The sequence below is a fragment of the Phoxinus phoxinus genome, assembly GCF_949152265.1.
Source record: "Phoxinus phoxinus genome assembly, chromosome: 19".
NCBI classification, from domain to species: Eukaryota; Metazoa; Chordata; class Actinopteri; order Cypriniformes; family Leuciscidae; genus Phoxinus; species Phoxinus phoxinus.
This window is the reverse complement of record NC_136894.1, coordinates 22,691,908-22,715,094: the sequence shown is the minus strand read 5'-3', so window position 1 is coordinate 22,715,094 and position 23,187 is coordinate 22,691,908. Positions and strand designations below refer to the sequence as shown.

Below are 23,187 nucleotides of genomic sequence, written 5' to 3'. Positions count from 1 at the left end.
AACTGCATTCAGGATACAAAAAATCTGAAAGAAACCACCAGGAACCCGAGCAGGGGGGAGAGAGAGAAAAAGAGAGATGGGGCTCTAGCAGCCTGGGTACAAAAATCCTGACCATCAGAAACCACCAAACCCCAAGTGGAGAGACAGAAGGAGGGAAGAGGGGAGCTCTAAGACTAAATATGAAGATATAGTGACTCACACAGTAGGCAACACATACAAGTAGGTCTTTAAAATTCTGAAAATCTGATTAATTTGTTGAGATCAGGACGGAATTAATGGGGGTTGGGAAGCCTAACTCTCCAGTCTTAAAAATAAACTGGAGGTCTTAAAAGTATATATACTGTATCTGACTTCCACTCACCATTAAAGATTTACATAAAACAAGAATGTTAGAGAAACTGTGGCCACATGTCAATTAGATTTTTTTGAGAAGAACTTTCAATTGAAATTGAAGTCCAAAATGTTTTACTTTAACAACTCCCCTTAAGGTCACAAAAGAAGTTGCACACTGACTGAGATCCTCGGAGGAGGACAACGGTGGTGACAGAGCATGAAGGGAGGTGCTGTACAATAAAAGAAGAACATGTGCAGCTGAGAGCGCTCTCTAATCTGATGGTTTACAGAATGGGACAAGCTTGTTTGAGGCTCCGTCGAACACTCCCCTTCACTTGCCTGCCAGAACTGTGTGCAGCGAAGACTTGACGCCTCCACAAGATGCTGTTGCACATGATGTCAGTGCAGTACGACGAACTTCAGCTAAACAAAAGGCAGTCTGTGCACTAGGCCGGAAACGGCAATGGATCTGAAAAAAACGCGAGGGTGAGAGGACCTTGTTTTTTTTTTAGACGGGAGTCGCACTGAGCCACGTGTTCACAATCATTAGCACCTCGTTATTTTGAATTGAAGTACCCAGCAGCCACAGATGTATTCTGAAAAGTTGAGTTCACCTTTAACAGCGATTTTAGTAAATAAAGTGGTCGTGGAGACTGTGGTCCGCATACCCCAAGAGTCACGTCCAACCACACTGATGTTTTTCAGATTAAACCACGACTCCTGTCTTTAGGAATTCTGTTATCCATTAGGGAGCATCTGCAACCAACTGGAGCAGTGAATACCCATGATTCAGCTACGAACGCAAATGAGGTGTGTGACTCACCGATGAGCAGAACGGACTGACACCAAGACACTGCAGTCTTGTGAAATATCAGAAGACCTCAACTCACACTTCCTGAACTGGCAGCAGAACGGACAATATAAGGGTTTAAATCACAGTGTGTCACTGTGACTTTAGAGAAAACAAATAAAAGGAAGTTCCCTTACATGAACAAAAACAAAAACAATGAGAGAGTGAAAATATACTACCATAGTACAGTACATGGAGAGGATGTTGCAGGATGTTGACTATAAATAAATAGTTAAAAATAAGACCATTCTCTGACAGTTTCCACAATGAATGGCAGCTTCAGTTTTAAAGTGCATATATATATATATATATTAAAAAAAAAAAAAAAGAAATAAAAAAAAAAAAATTAAGAAAAAAATATTAAGCAGCACTACTGTTTTCAACATTTATAATAATAATAAATATTTCTTGAGCATCAAATCAGCATATTAAAATGATTTCTAAATAATCGTGTGGCACTGAAGCCTGGAGTAATGGCTGGAAATTCAGCTTTTCCATTACAGGAATAAATTACATTTTAAAATAGAAAACAGTTACTTTAAAATTGCAATATTATTTCACAGTATTACTGTTTTTTTTTTTTTTAAATCTTACCCTAAAAACTTTTTATTATTCTATTTTTTTTCTTTTATTTTTTTACCTATTGTATATAACATATTTTCTAAATTGTCATGCAGAGATCAACCTAGAAAACTTTGAATTTATTCTAACTAATCAGTTCCTGCATCATCCTAAAACCAGTTGAAACATTCCACAGAAGAATGTAAGTTGTACAGGTTTGGAACAACATGAGGATGAATAAATAATGACAGAGTGAACTATGCATTTGAGAGACCCTACTGCGTTTTAGAGATTATGAACTTGTACCTGGACCACTGGATGCCCCCCGGCTAGTGCTTTCACGGCCCCTCTGCTGCCTTCAGTCTCGTAATGAGCACGGTGATGGGACTTTGGTTGGACATCAATCTGTAGGCTATACGGCCCTGAACTGGAAGGCAACTGCCAATCAAGAGCAGGCAACGATGGACTTCGAGAATAAGAGTGAGAGAGTCCAATAATGAGGTGAAGAGAGAGAGAGAACTTTGGTTAGCACAGACAAAAGAGCAAACTACTTGTGCATGAATATTAAAAAAATGTTTATATGCAACCAACCTGATGTAAGGCTTCGGCTTGGACCAGTATGGGTGTTGGGGTACATCCAAGAAGCCACTACAGTAGGTCTCTTTTTTGAAGGGCAGGCGTGCTGAGAAGTCATCCTGGCAAAGCTCCAGGGATCCTGTCTCCTCTCCACCTGGTTCTACTTTCAGGTTCATCGAGGCACTGTGCTCCAGACTGGTCTTGCGGGACTTCAAAGGGATCCCCTCCCCAATATCTGTTAATCCATCTGTGGTGAGGGCATTAATGGCGGCGACAATGGCAGAGTTGGTGTACTGATTGGTGTTGGCGAGCCAGGTGTCCTCAGTCACACTGAGACGGGGTGAGGTTTGTGGCGATAGCCCCGGGGATTGATTCGGCGAGTACGGGTGGTACTTGTGCGAGTGGACGCCGTTAAAGCTGTACTTCCGTTTACCGCCACAAGGAGAATTTGGTCGAGAGCCTCTGGTGCCAATCCAGCTGTCGTCTGTGATGCTGGCACGGGGAGAACCGGATGGAGAATGGCGCGGAGACACCCCGAGGGTGCAGGACTGCAGCGATGAGGAACCTTTCGGGGAGACGCATGGGGACTGCCAGGGCGAGTTCTGCGGCGAGTTGTCGTAGTTGTACGAGAAGCCCGATTCGTATGACGATGCATCCGAATGGCAGCTACGAGAAGACACGCTGCTTGCCGGGCTGAGACAAGTGGGATCACGATAACCGTCGATACTTGGCAATGTTAATGTCACTATGGAATTGAGTCGCTTGGCCACGGGAACGCTGTTCTCCTCTACTTCATCCTCGGGGAACTGCCCGTAAGCCGTTATCTCAATGCGTGGACTCTCCAATGTGGGAGCTCCATTGGACCGGGGGCCGGATGTTTGGAAGTAGCCCACCGAGCTCATGTCATCTTGAGGGGAGAATGAGGATGGCTGACTGATGGATATTGACAATGAAGGGCTGGTCTGGAGATTGTGGTACTGGGAAGATGGGCAGGGGTTGCTCAGAGGAAGTGAAATGCTGGTGTTTTGGCTGTAACCGTAGGCATCTGTAAGGTGCAATCAGAATTTCATGAGATACTGCAACAAAAAAATAAGCTACAGAGACAAAAGAGCATAGGTGCAGGATATTTCTTGAAGAATGTGCATAAAGCTGCACTTTTACAATCCTCCACCTCTAATTAATAGCTTTTTATTTTTTATGAACTGCCATTTGATTTGTATAAAATGGTGGCATTATAAAAAGACACTCTACTCTTTATTAGCAATAGCTGTGAGTAAAAAAAACAACGTTAGTGGTTAAAAGCCACAACCTCTGCAGAGGAAGCAAGGTGAGTGATACACAAATACCAGGCCAAAAATAACAAAGCGTTAAAAATATCTTCCTGAGGACAAAACCAGACGGAAAACCAATACTCATAAGCAATCTTTGTCGAAAAGCAGGGGCAAACATTTGCTTCAATGCAATGTATATATTGAGATTCGAGAACAACACAACATTTGAAGTGCAACATGACTAAGAGAAGATGTCTTGACTAGAGAAAAAAAAATCAAATGCTTAGTGCTTTCTGGAGAGTACAAGATGAATCATTTACCACTTTAGCAATTTTAGCTGATCCAAAAACTTTTAAAACATTTGAAAAAGCAGTAGTAATGCGTCATCTGGCCTATTCAAGTTTTTAAGTCTGTACATCTACTATCCCATTAAGACATATTTTTACTGATAACAGAATTTTTTTTGAACGCATTTATTTTTATTTGTGTGCGAGTTGAGTGAGCCAGTGTAGTCAGTGAGTCCAACCTGGTGGAAATATATGTAATGTAAGTTAGCCCAAACTGGCGCAGTCTCACTACTGGCTCTGCTTGCAATAAAATTTGCAATGATTTCTCGCTACTTTAGAGGACGATTAAAAACACGGATACTTGAAAATGTGACCACAGCGCAACACAGCACCCTGGATACTGATAGCATGCTAATGTATCCCTAATGTATGTATCGTTTTTGAATCAAGTTAACAACTACATATTAGATTTTTGTAAGCAAGCCGTAAGTATAGCTACACCATGTGATTCTGATAGCTTAAAAAATAAATAAAAGTACTAAATTACTGATTACTAAAAGTACATTAGTAACCCTGCTGAAATAAAACACCTTAAATCAGCTTAAGCAGGTTTTCTAGTCTCCCAGCTTTGTTATGATGGTCTGTTGGCTGGTTTTAAAGTGGTTTTAGGCACTTTCCAGCAGGTCAGGTTCAAAGACCAGCTAAACAACCTTGGAGACCATCTTAAACCAGTTAAGACCAGGACACCATCTTAAAGCTGGTTTAAGTTATTATTTTTTTTCAGCCAAAAAAAAATGAGAACTGGTTTTGTTGTATAAGAGCTGTCATTATGAACTATAATGTAAGTTATCTTGCGAAATGCAAATTTGCTGCAAAGAGAGGGATGCAAAAACCCACAATCTAAATAACGTCCCTGCTTATTCATCTTCGTCCGGCCCACTCCCTTCTGCAGTCTCTTAAACTAAGGAAAACTCATTCAGTCCATCGACTGCATAAGAAATAACTTCAATTTCACCAAACTGATCACAGGTTGAGCTGTAACCACCAATAACCATTCGGAAATGAGCTACTGGGATGAAATGCATCATCAAAATCATACATTGGGAGGTATCAACAACTTTCCAAAATCCTAGGACACATAAAGATTGCAGAGAAACGAGACAATATAGGTTTAGAATTGTTATCCTATTCCTATACTTGTTTTTGTATTTTATTTGCTATAAATATAAGTTGGGGTAGTGATATGCTATAATAATTATAACTAGTAAAAAGTCTATTTTCTATCAGTGTTATCTTCCCCACTGTTACAACTCACCTCTTTAGTGAGGTTGTTTACAACAGCAGTCTTTGTATTTAACATTCATTTTCACAGTTTAGGAACATACAGTACATTTCTAAATTACTTTAATTTGTAACAGACAAATATGGGAACGTTATGTCAAAGTTGGAGAGCCATGGCATAATACGACATTGCGTTAGAGACGTTGAAACCAACAGTGTTACAACACTCCCAAGTCTCCCTTAGTAACAGATACTAATGGTTGAGTGCACGATAGCAATCGTAGATTTTTTTTTTTTTTATCACTACAGGTAAACTCATAAGCAAACGTGCATCCATTATTATGACGGTTCGATAATATTAGGCTAATATTTTATACCTAACAATGATACAGAAACACGTTCGAGTGAAATACGACAGTGTGAGTTGCATTTAATCTTCTTATACGTTACCTTCCTCTGCCGATTTCATGCTTGCGAAGTGTAGAGTGAACTCACACCAAGTTCAACGCACTTTCCCAAAACGCAGTGTCCGATCACCGTGTTATGTCCCAGTATAATGTTGACTCCAGATATCTGTGATAAAAAATGTTCACTTCTACCGCAATAAAGGTGTATTCCAGTCACGTAAAAACTGTAAGTTATTTGAAAGATCAAATGATCTGATAGACAGCACTTTAAAAGCGCATGCAATAACCACGCAGAACAATTATTAATCTTATTTTAATTCAGTTTCTCTAACTCGTTATATTTACTATTCTGGACTTGCATGTTAGTTTCCAGGGGTTCTGGTGACGCACTGCTTTGCGATGGAAAGGTCTCTGTATCTATATAAAGCCGGGAAACACCTCCGAGAAGCCCCGCCCCTCTATGGAGTGACGCAGGCACCACGTCTCAAGCTCAACGGCAGATGAAGAGAGGGATTCTCTCCTCGCAACATTTCCAGATGTGGAGTCGTTGAAACCCAAGGCAAAAGAGCTGGCCGTGTGCGCATGCGCATCTGCTTGTGAAGCGAAGTCCAATGTAATTTCAGAGAATCGGTTCTTTCGAACAGTTTGTTTTAAAGAACCGGTTCAAAAATGATTCAGCGGGTTTTTAATATCCCTAACATCCTGGCATTGAATATTACATTATCTAAAACGTTCAAGTATAGCCTAGTCATATGAAGGTAAATATGACTGTTTAGTATGAGTTTATTCGGGTATAGCAGGTTATTTTAAAAAGATGTAAAATGTAATTTCCCAGTTGAAGCCATAATTTAGCTAATTTAGAATCAAAAAATCACTTGTATTTACAATAAATACTAGCTACTAAATTATCTTGGCTGAAATGTTTTGGGCTAATAAAATAGGCTACTTATTCATTAAACCCAATTGTGTTTTATTATTATAAAGTCATATATTTAAGTCAACATTTCTTTAAGTAAACCTACTTTTCACCTCATTAGTTTTTTAATTTATTGGGTAATTACACCAAAAGAGACAGCTTTCAGTTCAACGAGTTTTGGTGCTAACCACACATAAACCAGAATCATTGCAAGTTGGACATGTAAGCGCCGCACGCAATAATTTTTTTTTTAAACCTCCAGAGCCGCCCTTTTACCGATTCAGACTGATTTGTTAATTCGTTTAGTCTGATTTGTGTAAAAATCTTTTTAGACCAGTTTTGTGCAGAGGTTCATAAAGAAGAACCGATTCAAATGAACGACTCGCATACAAATCTTTTTCAGATTAGACGCCATATTGAATTCAACAGATGAAAACCAGGCTGCGAGGGATAGACTTGCAGTCTTTACACTGTACCAAGGTCCTAGTTCACGTAATTTTCACAACTTTTGAAACTGTTTCATGGAGTTTTGTCTACAGACAAAAAAATTCTGAAAGACGTTTCGTCAGCTTAACAATTGGCATGTTGTTAAAAATCCATTGAAATTCATTGTAATTCTATCTCTCACAGCCTCGTTTTCATCCATGTCAAAAACTAAATATGGCGTTAAAGATCTATAGCTAAAATGCAAAGTGAAAGAGCCAGTGTGTGCACATGTGCATCTACTGGAAATAAAGGGAAATCAAATGTGTCCGTTTTGAAAACAAAGGCAGTTAAAGAAACCATTATCATGCTAATTGTATATTTTGTCCCATCAATAGACGGATCCTCGCGTAGCAACAGCAGTGCGTTGATAGTGATTGAATAAACAGACTTGCAGCTCCAGTTGTTTTTTTTTTAGGACATCACAGTGCAGGGAAATGGGATCTGAAAATCACAAGATGTTGTTGGCAGCTCGGGCAACTATGATTTCGGTTTTGACAATTTTCCAGTGGGGTGTGATTCGCTGCGTCATCGGAAATCATCCAGGACTTTTTTTAAAGCCAAGAAATGTTGGCAAATGTTTGCATCAATGTAAAGGGTTCTCATACAATTATAATTCATGCAATTAACCCTAACCGTTGTGTAATTTGAATATATGTTCAAGAAAGATAAGTCTGTATTTTTAATCTCTGCGCAAATAATCTGCAAATACAGTATGGTCTTCTCATTAGGCAAAAAATAGCTTCTTTTTTTACGTGGCTGAGCATTGCAAGCTCTCTAATGACATGGGCATGTTTTGAAGTAGCTGCATAGTGTTTGCCCCCACCAAGAATTCATCCAGGTCGAGTAACAAAAGGGAGCCAAATAGCCTTCACCTCACACGCACAGGATGATATATAATTGCATCAGGAATTAGTGCATTTATGAAACACTAGCTGTTTCTTTCATCATGGGAACATGGTAATTGTGCCATTACCCTCTCTTACAGTCCTCTCTCTCCTGCTGTTCTGTGGGTCAAATGTATTTGTTTGACCTCATGGAAAGCTCTCACCCACTGGTTAGGGGCCCTAAGTGGGCTTGAGGGGATGTGGGCAGGGCCTCCCTGTCCTCCCCAGCTATGTGAAAGCAAGCTTCGTGCCGCAGTAAACACAGCTTCCAGGCTGAAGGTAATAAATAGCACTAACTGTGCTGATTGACGTGCGCCTAGTTCTACGTCAGTTGGCCTGTCGTTTTTCCACTCTGTCTGCCCTTTGTTGAGGGCAGGGGTTTTTAAGCAACAGCCGGACAGTTCCGGATATTTTGTTCACCTCAGCTTTGCAGTATACGCCAAAAAAGCTGGTGTGTTTTATAGTTCCTACAAAGACTTTTTGTTGTCCATGTTACCGGATTTAGATTTAAACTTACATCAGCATTATTAAACTGAATGCAATGACTGAACAAAACAAAAAACAATGACTGCTTAGCAAATAAGTAAAGACATGGACATAAAATATTGATTTAAGCTTTGAATTGTTTTATACGGAGCCCCACACATGACATGCAGAAAAAAAATGGTGGGCGCACAATGTACTATTTTGTTCCATTGATTTGCTATATCGTGCACACGGTTTATAAAATGAGGGAACAAATTAGTAAATTGTGCACACGATTCATTTATTTATTTTTGCATGTCATGTGCAGGGCTCCGTAGTTTTATTATTTCACACTGTAAAAATGTGGTTGTAGGATTTACTTTGAATCAGTTTTAGCAAATTTCACAAATAATTACAAAGAAATGGCAAGTACCATTCAATTGAATGGGACTTTTTGAAATAGAAAGACTGAAATAGCTTTTTCTTGTAAAACGTACTCTAATAATCTTTCTTTTATTTACAAGTTCAAAAAAAAAAAAAAATCAGTGTTACCGTGAATTACAATAAAAATTCTGAAAAATCAAAGAAAAATATACACTATTAAAATAATATTACTAAAATGAATTGAAGTCACCAGAGGTCATTTGAATGCCATCTTCTAAAAAGACATGGGAATTCAGCGTTTGGTACAAGCTGGGTGTATAGGTTGCACACTTGTTATTGCGGTGCATTATGGGACAGAATGAGTGCATCCAATAATGTGCACTATTGTTTCGGAAACCACTACAAAAGGCTGTGCCTTCAAATAATGCACTATATTAGGAGTGGACACAGCCATAGGCTTTAGACATCTCCAGATGCATACGAGAAACCTTGATGTAAACCCCGCCCACCAGATTTCATTGGTCAATTCACAGTCACTTGTCAAGAAAAAGTTCAGACTTTATAGGCGTAGATCAGAAAAATCATAGATGAGAGATAACATCAAACAGTAATTCAATGAAATCTATAGAATCGCAGACTTGGCGGTTTTGCGCTTCTGGATAGCGGAATCACGCCATGGCGGACAGTGGATATCAGACTACTGGATGGCATGACTGACCAATCGGAGTGAAGTATTCTAGAGAGCAGATGAATAATTGATTAGACGCCCACAAAGGCAGGTCAGCCGGTTTGCTCACACTACAACACTGGGACTTTAAAATTTAGCCATACATTTCTCATTTATATTCGAAAGACACCTTATTAACTGCTATGGCCAGGAGTGGCAGTGACTTTATGACTTCAAGAACTACTAACGCTAATGATAATGATAATACAATGAGTGATAATGCGGTTAGCTTGGCTCGTGTGTCAACATGATGCACTGCTGTTTACTCTATAAGGTTTTCAAGAATACACAAATGACAAATTACCGGTGTGTTTCCAAACAGGATACATGGGCGACAATGTGCTATAACGCAATATATGTATCAACGCATGGCACGCCACAGACGGCAAAGACATTAGGGACTATGTAACACGAGTCCATAACTAATGCCACAGATGTTGAATTGTCTGTCTCGGAGATGTTTAAAAAAGACTGCACACTCATAACAATGGTATGAATCATAATATGCATGTGCATCACTAATGATGTGTCAGCGTTTAAAAGTTGTTAAAATAAACCAAAACCACATTCAAACCCCATGTGCACCCAAACCGTTCCTCTGTCTGTGGCGTGATTGGTCAAGAAAGGGGGAGTCATTGATGTCATAGGTCTACTCACCTCTTCTTACAAGTCACTATTCCGTCTGGCTGGCAGGCCTCATCATCATAGTTGTGGGTGAGTATACTGGGAATGACACTGATTTGATGGTGGTCTTCTGGAAAAGACCTCAAGGTTCCAGCTTTTTTTTTTCTTCTTCTTAATAGATAAAACAGATAAAACCAGGTTTGGATGCAGACGTTGAATTTCAGATGACTAGGGCTCCATGAGCAACTGAAAATATGTATCATTTTTTAAACGTGACCATGGCTAAAACTATGCAAAGACGATAATGCAGAACAAGAAAAGCATGTTGTTTTTTGCGTCACAATGGGATTGTAATCAAATGTGTTATTTTAGCCTTTTTACGAAGTGCCTTATGAGTCCATGTCATAAAACCCAGACCACATTTAAAAGTAAGCTGATGAACATATAAAGTGCTTAAAGTAGAAACAGCAACAGCAATTTGAGGTGGTATTTACATGACATGGCCTTGGTTATAGAACTGCCCCCCCCCGCTGTACCTTGGGGCTTCCTGTCTCCACTGAATGCTCTCTTTGACTCGGCACAGTGACGGAATCCCCAAGTCTGTTTCCTGTTGTGTAAGGTTGTTGCCGGGCAACTGTGTCTGTGTTCCAGAGGGGAGGGATTTCATTGGCTCCCACAGGCTGAGTGAGCAAACACAGACCCTCTGCCCAGAGCTCCACTGTGGGGTCCAGACACAACAGTGACTAACTTATCAACAACACAGCGAGCTGAGCAACAAATGGCAGGAAAGTCATTTCAATAGATTTTTAAGAGAGTGGTATTGAGCAAATGCTGCCCTTGGGAATACATTCCCCAACTTTCATGTGACTTAGTAAACTCGGCAAAAACAATTATACCTAATCGTTAAAACATATAGACCTTCTCAGTCTTGCCTGCAAGAATTCTGGAGAATTTTAACATCACAAAACACAACATTTTAAAGTACAGATAGATTGATAGATAGAATGAAAGACAGACAGACAGATAGAATGATTTATGAACGATAGATACGGAATGATTGACTTTCAGACAGACAGACAGATAGATCGATAGAATGATATACTGTAGTACGATAGATGCAGCTAGATAGATGGTCAGACAGAAAAAATTATAGACAAAATGACAGACAGACAGACAGGCAGGCAGAACGATAGAACAAGATAGAAAGAACGACAAGCAGAATGATAGAACCATAGCTAGAGATAGATAGAACAATAGAATGATAGATAGATAGAACGATAGATAGATAGAACGATAGATAGACAAATTAATAGATATACAAAATGATAGACAGATAAAATGACAAGCAGAACGATAGAAAAATAGATGGATAGATAGAACAATAGATAGAACAATAGATAGATAGATAGATAGTCAGTCAGACAAACAGAAAAAATTGATAGATAGACAAAATGATAGACAGATTGATAGATAGAATGACAAGCAGAATGATAGAACAATAGAACGATAGAACAATAGATAGATAGAACGATAGATAGATAGATAGTCAGTCAGAAAAATGTATAGATAGACAAAATGATAGACAGATAGAATGACAAGCAGAACAATAGAAAGATAGATGGATAGATAGATAGATCGATAGATAGATAGATAGATAGTCAGTCAGAAAAATGTATAGATAGATAGACAAAATGATAGACAAATAGAATGACAAGCAGAACAATAGAAAGATAGATGGATAGATAGATAGATAGATAGATAGATAGATAGATAGATAGATAGATAGATAGATAGATAGATAGATAGATAGATAGATAGATAGATAGATAGATAGATAGATAGATAGATAGATAGATAGATAGATAGATAGATGACATGTTCACTGTAGAAATAATTCTGACAAATAGAGCTGAAGGTTTTCATCAACAGAAAGTGCTTAGCTAAAGGAGTATCCCAAATCCGTGTCCACCTACAGGAAACACAATGCTTTGGAAAAACAGACACTCTAGAGACCGCAGAAAAACAGTGTGACGCGTGTTGTGCCCCACATGTGGCTGATAAAACAACACAACTGCCCCACAACCTCTGCGGAAATGTCCAGCGCACAAACACATCAAAGGGTGGAGACTCTATACTGGCACGTGCAGCGGATTGGGTCATTTTAAGCAAAAGCAGGAACAGCTAAATTGAGTTTTGATGTAAGTGAAGAAAGGTAGATGGAGATATAGAGAGAAGGGGAAGAGAGGAAGATAGAAAGACAGATAAGATGAAAGGGAAAGCTTCCTGGCATGTTAGTGTCAGTGGACCATCACATCTAGAGCGGGGTCGCAGTAAACCACACGTTTCCTGCTCTACAGAGTGTGTGTGGGTGAGTTTGGGTGGAGGGCTCGATAACATTGTCTGTGTGTTTCAAGGCTGATAATCTCAGTAAGTACAATAAACCAGTCAAAGGTTTGGACACACCTGCTTGTTCTTTATTACTACTTTTGTACATCAAAACAATGCAATTCAAAGTTAAAAATCATTTATAATGCTACAAAGGATTTCTTTTTCAAACAAATGTTGATTTTTGAAAATTTCTAGTCATCAAAGAATTCGTAAAAAATATTATTTTACTGTTTTCAACATTAATAATAATAAATGTTTCTTGAGCATCAAATAAGTAGAATGATTTTTTGAATGATCATGTGACACTGAAGTAAAGAGACTGAAAATTCAGCTTTGCCATCACAGATTAAAAATATATATATTTAAACATATTAAAATAGAAAGCACATTTTAGATTGTAATATTTCACAATATTTTTTCCCTTTATTTCCAATTAAGCCTTGGTGAGCACACTTTTTTCAAAAACATTTAGCAAAAAAAAAGTTCAATTACATTTTTAAGTATAATCAATTTGGTTGTACAAGTAATTTCAACTTAAATTATATTTAACTGACTAGTTGAATAAATCGCATATGAGTTATTTAAAAAAGTTGAAATTGCCTAACTTATTTTTTTGGAGAACATATGTTTTCATGACTTACTTTGCATTTAATTTTTACACTATAGTGAATATATACAGTATGTGTATATATAAGATAAACTATAAAAATAGTCACAATATCTCTACATGGACTTGTATCATCTGAGATGTTCATATACCGGTACGTAAGCCACTTGTTGGATGCTTTTCCTTCACTATCTGATCCAACTTACCCATATCAATAATAATAATAATAATAATAATATGCATTTTTCTACAAAGCTAATTTCAAGAATGAAAGACTTTAGATTAGATTATTCAGTCAAATGTGTCTACTCTTCTGACTGGTGATGAACATCTAATTGAAAAATCCAAGTAAAAATCCAAGAAGATATTGGTCTAATACCTAAAAAAAATATATATATATAAATGCAGATTAAATACCCAGACAGCAACATAGTGTCAGCCCAGATCCGGTCCACATCTGATTCGTGTGGTCCGACACTATGTTGCTGTCTGGGTATACAAAAAACTACAATAACATCAGATTATGTTGACATCCCTCAAAGAGACTAAAATAAAATAAAGAGCAAAATTGACAAAGCAGACTAAACACACTACAAGCGATAGCATGTTTTACATGTGGACAGAAACCTGGGACACACAACTCTGAAAGCCTATTGCTGAACAGCAATCTTACCAGCAGATGTAGTTTCCATGCGGGCCCAAAGTTTGTCTTCAGTGAAACTGTGTAAATGCCGCCCTCTAGTGGTGAGAAGCAATACATACAAATAAATGTGTGGCACAGTACGTTAAGCAGTGCTGTCATGTAAAGATTTCAGAAATGCAAGCTTATACTCACTCAAACTGCGACTTCCCATGTATGTTTGTCATCGTTTCTGACATATTTTGAAATAAACTTTTCACGAGTATGCTAAAAAAGGGCCTGAAACTGAAATATACATTTTTAAGAACACCTTTTTTTACTCACATTCTACTCTTAGCAAAAAATAAAAAATCGGTGGGGATCTATTCAGAACCCTAGGGTTTTTGACTCAATTTTAAAGAACCCTATATGCCAAAAAAGTTCTATACAAGGAGAAATGTCTTAACCTGATAATCATGAGTATTATGCAATCATTTATTTCATTTTGTTCCAACTGATTAGGTACGTCTATGAGCTGCTTAACTAATACAAATTAATCAAAATTAAAAATAGTTTAAAACAAAATATCGGTATATAAAATTATTCCATGATTGGAATCCCTAAAAGGTTCTATATACGAAGCTCCTGACACAACCCTTCTATATACAGTAGAACCTTTTAAGAGTGTATATGAAGCAATCTTTTTTTAAACTGGTATTCAGTATTCATTTTCTAGCAATTAAATTACAAAAAATGTATGATAGTAAAACAATCAAACAAAAATGGCTACAGGGTTACAGATTCAGCCATTGATCTGTAACTTATTTGGACCAAAGAGTTTGGGACCAAATGTTGGTTTAGTTGATAACTCAAATTTCCCATAATAGAAAAACCCTCCAAAAACAAGACAATTCTTAAGAAAAAGAGTTGAATGGTCGAGCTTGATAAAGTCAAATCAACATTTTAATTTGACAAGCTTATTAAATAACTAAAACTAGCTGCATTTCATACAGTCAATTTGATACTAGAGAAGTATATTTGATTCATGTAATAGTTTTCTCTTTAAACAAATACATGGGATTTGTGCCTATTAGTTCACTAATGTATACTTTGTATTCACTAATATAGTTCACTAATGTATACATTCAGAGCCCTTAAAAAAGCACCCACTAGACCAGATGGAAACATATTGCTCTTTAATAATCAGACATCAATAATCATTAAAATGTTAAATTATACTGCCAAAACCATCGTGCTGATGACACTGAGAGAACGCACAGTCGCAGTAACGCCCCAGAAACATCACATTTTCCATTATGTGTCAGTCAATAAAAAAAAGCAGGAGAAACGAAAGCAGAATACTCAAATAATAAATAAGCCATTGTGGTTAGGCTGTTACAGGGTTAACTGAAGGTTTATACATAGTAAGAAATCAGTGGTTTTCCTGAGTACAGTACAACTCCGCGTCTTCAAAGCACAAACGGAATCCACCGGCAAGAAAGGAACAGCGTACGGCACACACGTTGCTTGGCATCGTCTCATTCAGCATTGTAAACACACACTCACGCGCTCAGTATAGAAAATAAAGTGAATGATAAAACTCATTCCTCATACCAGCTGACTTGTTTCATAAAGATAAGGCAAGATGATCTTACACATTATTGAGCCAACAGTCAAAGCAAAAAATAGCGAAACTCCGAAATAAATGGCGCCATTGTCTATAAAAAAGTAACTGATGATGAGCAAGTGCCATAGGTGATTTAAGAATTGCAAAAATTACAGTGCACCTCTAAGCAGCTCGGGGCATCCTAATACTTCAGTACAATTCAGTTTTTACAATCTTAAATAATTCATTTATAACACCAATCCAACAAAAGTACATTCTTGTTTTCAATGACTTGGCGTTACAAGTCACACAATCAATCAAGTTTGATTGGTCAAATGTCAAAACGTCGATTGTGAAGTTTACACAATGTCATTTAGGATGTCAGGTTGAGAGGACCGTTGTTCCCAGAACAAATAGTTCCCGCTGTAAGAACACACGCTGTGCTCTGGTTTACATTTACACAGTTTTTTTTTGCAGCAGGATCATATGGCAGCAGCAGCCACAGCACAACAGGAAACAAGAGCTGCCCGAATTCAACTTCAGTATACACTCATGCAATCAGAACACTCCAATCACAACCACAGGTATTTACCAAGCCCCGCCCACACAGATCTCATTAATAATAAAGTTAACGACGCAAAAATTTGCCAAAATCAGACGGAAAAGTGCTGATGGGTATGATTATACTAATAATACTTTACGTTCATTAAAGATGAAATTGTATCATTATATACCAACAATAAAAAAAAGTTAAAAATCCATAATCTATTTGATAAAAAAAACAGATTTTGCCTTGACATACATTTACGGTAAGTAAAAAGTGACAGTTTTGGGACCATTCCAGTCATTCCAGTGTGGGTGCCCAAAACAACCCTTTTATTCTATCTTGTCTTTTTTGTGTTTTAGCCTTTTCAAGTACTCAATACTACTCATCGTTTTATCCTACAACTGTCCCACCATCTTTAAATGATGAGCACAGGAACACTCATATTAGTCCAACGGCAAAGTTCATATATACAAACAAATCACAATGTCACTAGCACATAAACCGCATTATGAAGCACTTTTGAGCTGACACCTAAAAAGGGATAGTTTACGCAAAAATGAAAATGTGGTCATTATTTACTCACCCTCATGTCAGTCCAAACAGATAGGAGTTTCATTTAAGATCAAACACAAAAGTTAAGATTGTGTTTTAGGTGCAATTTTAGTATGACAGTTTTTCCAATGTATGGAAAAGAGCAGCGTGACCATTCTGCTAAACTTCTCTTTTTGTGTTCCACAGAAAATACAGCAAAAACAACATGAGGGCGAGTAAATTATTATCAGGCTGTGCATTTTTGGGTGAATAAAATCCAGCGATAATAAAAAAGGATCAGATCCGTTTCAAAAGTGTTTGATGTAGCAGTCACATGTGCTTATAAATGTGTCTGCATGCCTTGTGACACCGTGCCGTATGGAGAGCTCAGGAGGAAAGTTTGGAATAACTGGGAGGGGAGAACTTCCGCTTCAGGTATTTGATGATGTAGAGCGGCAGACAGCTGACCAGCGTGATGACGCACACCTTCCACAAGAACGCCCGTGTTGTGATAAACGAAATATCTGAAGACAAACAAAACATAAGAAGAAAATCAAACGTCAGGTCTCATGCTCGTTTATATCATCAAGGCGTATGTTAGCGCCTTTTGTCACGTAAAAAAAAAAAAAAAAAAGCTATGGATGAAGTGGATGGGATGCACTGCAACGATGGAATGTTCTGAAAAATGAGTAATCACGGGGTTACGGCACATTTGAATGACTCCTTTACATTCAGGGGCCCACACCACACGAGAGTGAAACCCGAGGGAGGAGAACGGATATGTTTGTGGAGGCAGGAAATGATGGCTGGTGAAACAACAGAGAACACGGGGGAAAGACAAACCTACCCAGGAAAGCTCCTAAGGTCACACGACCTATGCCTAAAGCACAGTCACAAAACAGAGATGGAGAGAAAGAAGAAAGAGCTTCAAAGTTGAGCTTACAGTGAGCGCACCAGTCTCAACTAATGTGTGTGTTTGGTTGAAACACTGAAACCGGAGCCTATAGGGCATCGGTTACAGAGGACATTTTCACTTATTTGGCCTTTTATTTACGTGTGAAGGAAACAGACCAGCGGACCATATCATTAAAGGTGAAGAGAGGCAGACAGATAGAATAATATTCAATCAATAAATCAATAAAAAGAATACATTTTTTAAGAAGAATTGTGTTTTTAATTTACTTACTACTTCTACTACTACTACTACTATATATATATATATATATGGGAACAGGCAGACTGGTAAGAAATAAATCAATTAGGCAAGAAAAAAAAAAAAATGTAATTAATATTAAAATTAAAAACAATATTAATAAACAGAAATAAATAAGTGAATAGATAAACAGACAGACAGACAGACAAATAAATGGATGGATATATAGACAATATAATCATATTCTTGGTTTGAATTTACCTGTACAGTGCGTGGATAATTATTATGCAAGTTGGTATTCTGATCATATTTTTTATCTAAGCACATTTTACAAATTCCAAACCACATCAATATCTTAATAACTACAATGAAATTTGGCACTAAATCATTTATAAGTGAAAAATGCCTTATATTCAGGTGTGCATAATTATTAGGCAGATTTTCTTGTACATGTAAAATGGGATACAAAGAGATTTAACTCGCACTGAAAAGCCAAAAATTATGAAATGCTCATGAGAAGGATGCCATACTAATGCAACACTAGAAATTGCTAAATTAAGGTGTGACCAATGGACAGCAAAACGCTCGTTGGTTCAACAGAGTCATACAAAAACAAGCCAAGAAGAAAAGACAAGTTAGCTGCAAAGAATTACAGTAGACGTGAAAGCATCAGGAACCCTTTAGTCTCAAGTGCCAGCATTTTCCAAACCTGCAACTGGAGTCCTACCAGGATCTTCAGAAAGAATCCTGAAATATGGCCCACATTTAATAATAAATTACAAGCTTAAGCGTGAATGAAGACTGTTTATAGACAACCTATCTGTCTGAATGAGCAAGATGTAGGAGATGGACTAAAAAACAACTCTCAAAAGTTACTGCCAGATAAATTCTTCAAACAGTGGTACTGGAGGATGTCGTGCTGGTCCCTCAAGAGTCATTCCCAACCTATCTGTCTATAAAGCCAATAAAAAAATGTATTTCACAACACTTCAGCTTGTGATTCTTATTAAGTGTGGGTCATATTTCAGGATTCCTTCCCTTAGCAAAGTCTTTGAGATCCTGGTAGGACTCCAAGGTAGGTTGCACTTCTGGAAAACAGTGGCACTGGAGACTAAGGGGTTCCTGATGCTTTCACACCGAATTATTTACCCTAATTACTCATTTTTTTTGCAGTTAACATTTGCCTTTTCTTCTTTGCTTGTTTATGTATGACTCTGCGTTTTGCTGTCCATTGGTCACACCTTAATTTAACAATTTCCAGTGTTGCAATAGTATTGCAACCTTCTCATGAGCATTTAATCACGTTTGACTTTTCAGAGCGAGTTAAATCTTTCTTTAGCCCATTTTACCTGTAAAAGAAAACCTGCTTGATAATTATGCACACCTGAATATAAGGCGCTTTTCACTTCCAGCCTTCCTTACCAATCATACAGGTGAAACTCTGTAAATTTGAATATCGTGCAAAAGTTTATTTCAGTAATTCAACTTAAAAGGTGAAACTATATTACCGGTATATAGACTCATTACATGCAAAGTGAGATATTTCAAGCCTTTATTTGTTATAGTTTTGATGATTGTAATCAGCTTATGAAAACCCCAAATTCAAAATTAGAATATTGTGAAAAGGTTTAGCTGTAAGCCATAATCAACAAAATTATAACAAATAAAGGCTTGAAATATCTCACTTTGCATGTAATGAGTCTATAGAATATATTAGTTTCACCTTTTAAGTTGAATTACTGAAATAAATTAACTTGTGCACAATATTCAAATTTTCCGAGTCTTACCTGTATATCACTTACAAATGATTAAATACAAAATGAATAGTAGTTATTAAGATTGATGTGGTTTGGAATTGGTATAATGTGCTTCGGAAAAAAAATAATATCAGAACATCAACTTGCATTATAATTATGCACTGTATAAATGAAAATAATGAAAATATTAAAAAGTAAATTAAAGCGAAGAACATGTAGATAGGTAAATAATATATCGATAATATGCTAAATCATTTAGATAAATTAAACAATAAAATAAGAATTTTCAAAAAATGTGTTGCACTGCTGTCCGTTCTTACCAAAGTATTCGTTTAAGAAGGCGAGGGAAGCAAAGTAGCAGCCTAGACTTATAAGTTCGGCTACGACCATGAGCCAGTGCCAGGTGCGGACAGTCAGCGCCACCATCAGCAGCTCCGTCAGGATCAGAGCAGTGAAAGAGATTGCCACCACATGCACAAACTCCTGATCGAACAGCACCAGGGCCCCGTACATCAGGATGCCCCCTGGTGGACAGACAGAAGATGTGTTTGAGTTGAACTAACAAGGACTGAGATGTTGCTAAGATGTCAGTTTAGTGTTATAGGCCTGGTTTCACAGACAGGGCTTAGAATAATCCAGGATTAGGCCTTAGTTCAATTAGGACATTTAAGTAGCTTTTATAAACGTGCCTTAGAAAGAAAAAAACATTACTGGTGTGCATCTTGAGACAAAACAATGGCACTCGCATATGTTTAGATATGTCAGTGCAAGTTGCGTTCAGTTGATACAGCTCAAACATGCATTCTAGGTCTAGGACTAGGCTTAAGCTCATTAACCGGGGGGATAATGAGCATAAAAACATGTGCATTGAAACACATTAGTGGTTATTAAATGAAACACGGGAATAGCTAACGATAAAAAAAAGATCCTATCAAAGATCCTCATTTAGACTGCAAGACCTGACAAATCCATAAGGTTTACTGATGTCCATCAAGAATGAGTTTCTTCCGTGATTTCTTGACCCTCGCTCATGGTCTGATCCCAATTCACACATGAGCGCGTCGAGCCCTGACCCCGACTCACTCGGCTCCACGCTCACTCGGCTCCTCAGCCTACTGTAACCGTCTCTGCTTTCATTTTAATCATAAACGCCAGCGCAATCCAGCCTAATGGCCTCTAACTGATCACATAATTGCCTCTCTTCATACGGAGGACATTCCTCAGGGTTACTCTCTGGACTAAATGAAATCTTTGCTCATATTTCCCTGTTGTTCTTGTCTCTCTGTATTAAGGTTTAATTAAAAAGCAGGAGCTGTCAGACGGGGACACTGATCTCTCTTGCTCGCTGCGCGGATCGATTTACAGTGCGGATAAGGCAGCCGTGTGCGCGTGAGAGCTGGCGGCGGTCCGAAAATCACATTCATGAAAAGAACTCGGCTGAATTTGCGGTAGACACGATACATTGCGCTTCAAGGTTTATATCTTTGATGAAACGTTCACAGATCTATTTGAAGAGAACGTATCCGTTTATGGTTAGTTTATATATGTCATGTTATCTCAGATTGGACTGGCTTTTTTAAGTTTACATTTCTCTTTTATGTTTGTTCAGTGAATTTTGGGTACTGAGACAATCCACCTGGAGGAACCCAGGCACAATGGTGGTTGCTCATGCATCACTCCTCCTGGGATTCCAACCTAAGCCTAAAAGGAAATTGGTGTAAACCTTTTCGATGTTGAAATAATTCCTAGCATAATACTCAGAGAAAAATATAAACTCGAACCAGGCTCGTTCATTTTCTTTGATCGTTTCAATACCATTACAATTCTCGATTAAATTGCCTGAAATTTTAGTAATGACTTGATTGGATTTGAAACAAATTGATTATTTACACTACGATTCAAAACTTTGGGGTTGTTTTGTTTTGTTTAAAAATGTATGTTTTTGAAAGTTTCATGGTCACAAAGGTTGCATTTATTTGATCAAAATACTGTAAACAAACTGTAATATTGTGAAATATTATAACAATTTAAAATTAGTTATTTTTTAACGTTTTAAATAATAATTTATGACCTGCTTCTTTATTAATTGAACTGTATAAAATTATGTTTAGACATAATAAATAATAATAAGAAGAAGAACCTGAAGTATTGACTAAGTACAGTGAGGAAAAAAAAAAGAATCACAACATATTGATATATAATTGTATCAGCACAACAATATATTATTGTAATTATAATTGACTATTACATTCCCTAATTGATGTATTTAATTCCCTTTAAACTGAAAAATCCCCCCTTTCTGTGGCTCTGAGAATTCACAAGTTTAGACAGTCTAATTTTCACATCCGGTCCAACTAGGATACAAAGTTCATGCCAAAAAAACAATAACATAACATAAGACGAGAGTAAAGGTTATTGTTGAGTTGCTGTTTACAGTCAAACAAAAATATAACAACAACATTGTTCATCCATTTACCTTGATATACACTTATCAAAACCCAAATCAGGAAGGTCTTAAAGGACAGGGAACGGCCCTAGTGGAGGGAAAACCAAAGTCAGCACCGCTGTCATGCAGCAAACACAAACTCATGCCTTCATTCCTATAACTTATACCATGTTTATCATGCAGATATTTGAGCTGATGGTTAGTTCTGATGATTACTGTTATTATGTCTGATATGTTGTTACCTTTGTGAGGTCTTTATAGAGCTCAGGATACAGCAGAGCCATTTCAGGCTTTACATCTTGATCCAGCACCAGAGAAAAGACAGGGAACATGGTGTAGATGGTGGCATAACTGGGAACAAATAAGCTAAATGTTAGGAAATCATGGTAAAAGGCAACTATGATGTCCAAAAGTGCCGTGTAGCCTTTACTTACCCCACCATGAGGAAACCTTGGTATAGAGGAACAGATGCGAAATAGAAAATAGAAGAAAACACAGCCTGAACGGGAAAACACAAATTTAAATCAAGATGTCAGCACAAGATGCGAGCCAATTTACTGTATTGACTCTGGTCACTTCAGTGAAGACTATATGACAACATTTACATGAGGCTCTACTTGTCTCTGTGTGTTACCTGCATGGTGGAGATGATCATGCCACGGTGCATGACAAACTGGCCGAGAGCTGCTGAACGTTTGTAGCTGTTGCGGCCATGTACCATTAGCAGTCTGCCGATGTGCTTGAACTGGGTAATGGAGAAATCTGCCGCCAGAGACGCCTGCTTTCCCTCCTGAAACACAAGTTTAGTTTTAAAATGACATAATGCACTTATGTGAACTCTGAAATAGTATAGTGTTACTGTTCTTTTGTTATCATTTATTAAATAAATACATTTTATTTAGACTAGGTAGGAACAATTATTAAAGGTACTGTATATGAAAATGTCTCTGTAAATTATGTTTTCTAAAACTAAGAAGAATGGAACGAAACCTTTCACATTTGACCTCAAAATCAAAAAAAAGAATAGCAAAAAAGGAATGCAACAAAATAAAACATTTGCTGAAACCGAAAATGCTTTTTAAAAATTAACAAAATTTCTATAATTGTATTAATATAATTTTTTTATGAATTAAAAAAAAATACAAGCCAATAAAATAACCACACTTTTATTGAAAATAACACAGTTAAATTAGACAGAAAATATATTAATATTAAATATATTAGTATTTATTTAGATCTTTGCAACTATCAGATTTAACAGATTTTTTAGTTTTTTTTTGACCAATTATCCAAATAATGTATAGTCCTAGAAAGCTATTATTATTTCATATATAAGCGTATCAGTGTATCAGTGAATGAGAGGGTAGCATCATTTTAACAGAGTTGCCCAGCATGGCTCAAACCATGTTACAACACAGTTTGGCTATTGCAAACAGAAGCAAGTCTACTACTAAATAGAAATTTCATGTTCGCGCAACACT

General features: G+C 37.3%; 2 protein-coding genes across 3 annotated transcripts in view; both read right to left on the bottom strand.

Moving 5' to 3' along the window:
- The window catches only part of nfatc1 (nuclear factor of activated T cells 1), a 42,001-nt gene extending 36,016 nt beyond the window's left edge, over window positions 1–5,985 (bottom strand). The window contains exons 1-3 of the mRNA XM_079590059.1: window positions 5,610–5,985; window positions 2,336–3,365; window positions 2,051–2,210 (exon numbers count right to left, since the gene is read on the bottom strand). Coding sequence (XP_079446185.1) covers window positions 2,051–2,210; window positions 2,336–3,365; window positions 5,610–5,628 — 1,209 coding nt within the window. The 5' untranslated portion in view covers window positions 5,629–5,985. The remainder of the gene's footprint in view (window positions 1–2,050; window positions 2,211–2,335; window positions 3,366–5,609) is intronic.
- Window positions 5,986–14,845: 8,860 nt separating this feature from the next.
- atp9b (ATPase phospholipid transporting 9B) overlaps window positions 14,846–23,187 on the bottom strand; it is a 53,077-nt gene continuing 44,735 nt past the window's right edge. The window contains exons 24-30 of one of the 2 annotated variants that reach the window (XM_079591318.1): window positions 22,341–22,496; window positions 22,141–22,205; window positions 21,949–22,057; window positions 21,737–21,794; window positions 19,581–19,784; window positions 17,198–17,230; window positions 14,847–16,874 (exon numbers count right to left, since the gene is read on the bottom strand). In XM_079591318.1, the coding sequence (XP_079447444.1) occupies window positions 16,738–16,874; window positions 17,198–17,230; window positions 19,581–19,784; window positions 21,737–21,794; window positions 21,949–22,057; window positions 22,141–22,205; window positions 22,341–22,496 (762 nt within the window). In that variant the 3' untranslated portion in view covers window positions 14,847–16,737. Of the gene's footprint in view, window positions 16,875–17,197; window positions 17,231–19,580; window positions 19,785–21,736; window positions 21,795–21,948; window positions 22,058–22,140; window positions 22,206–22,340; window positions 22,497–23,187 lie in introns of both variants that reach the window. The other variant, XM_079591317.1, reaches the window with a different exon arrangement.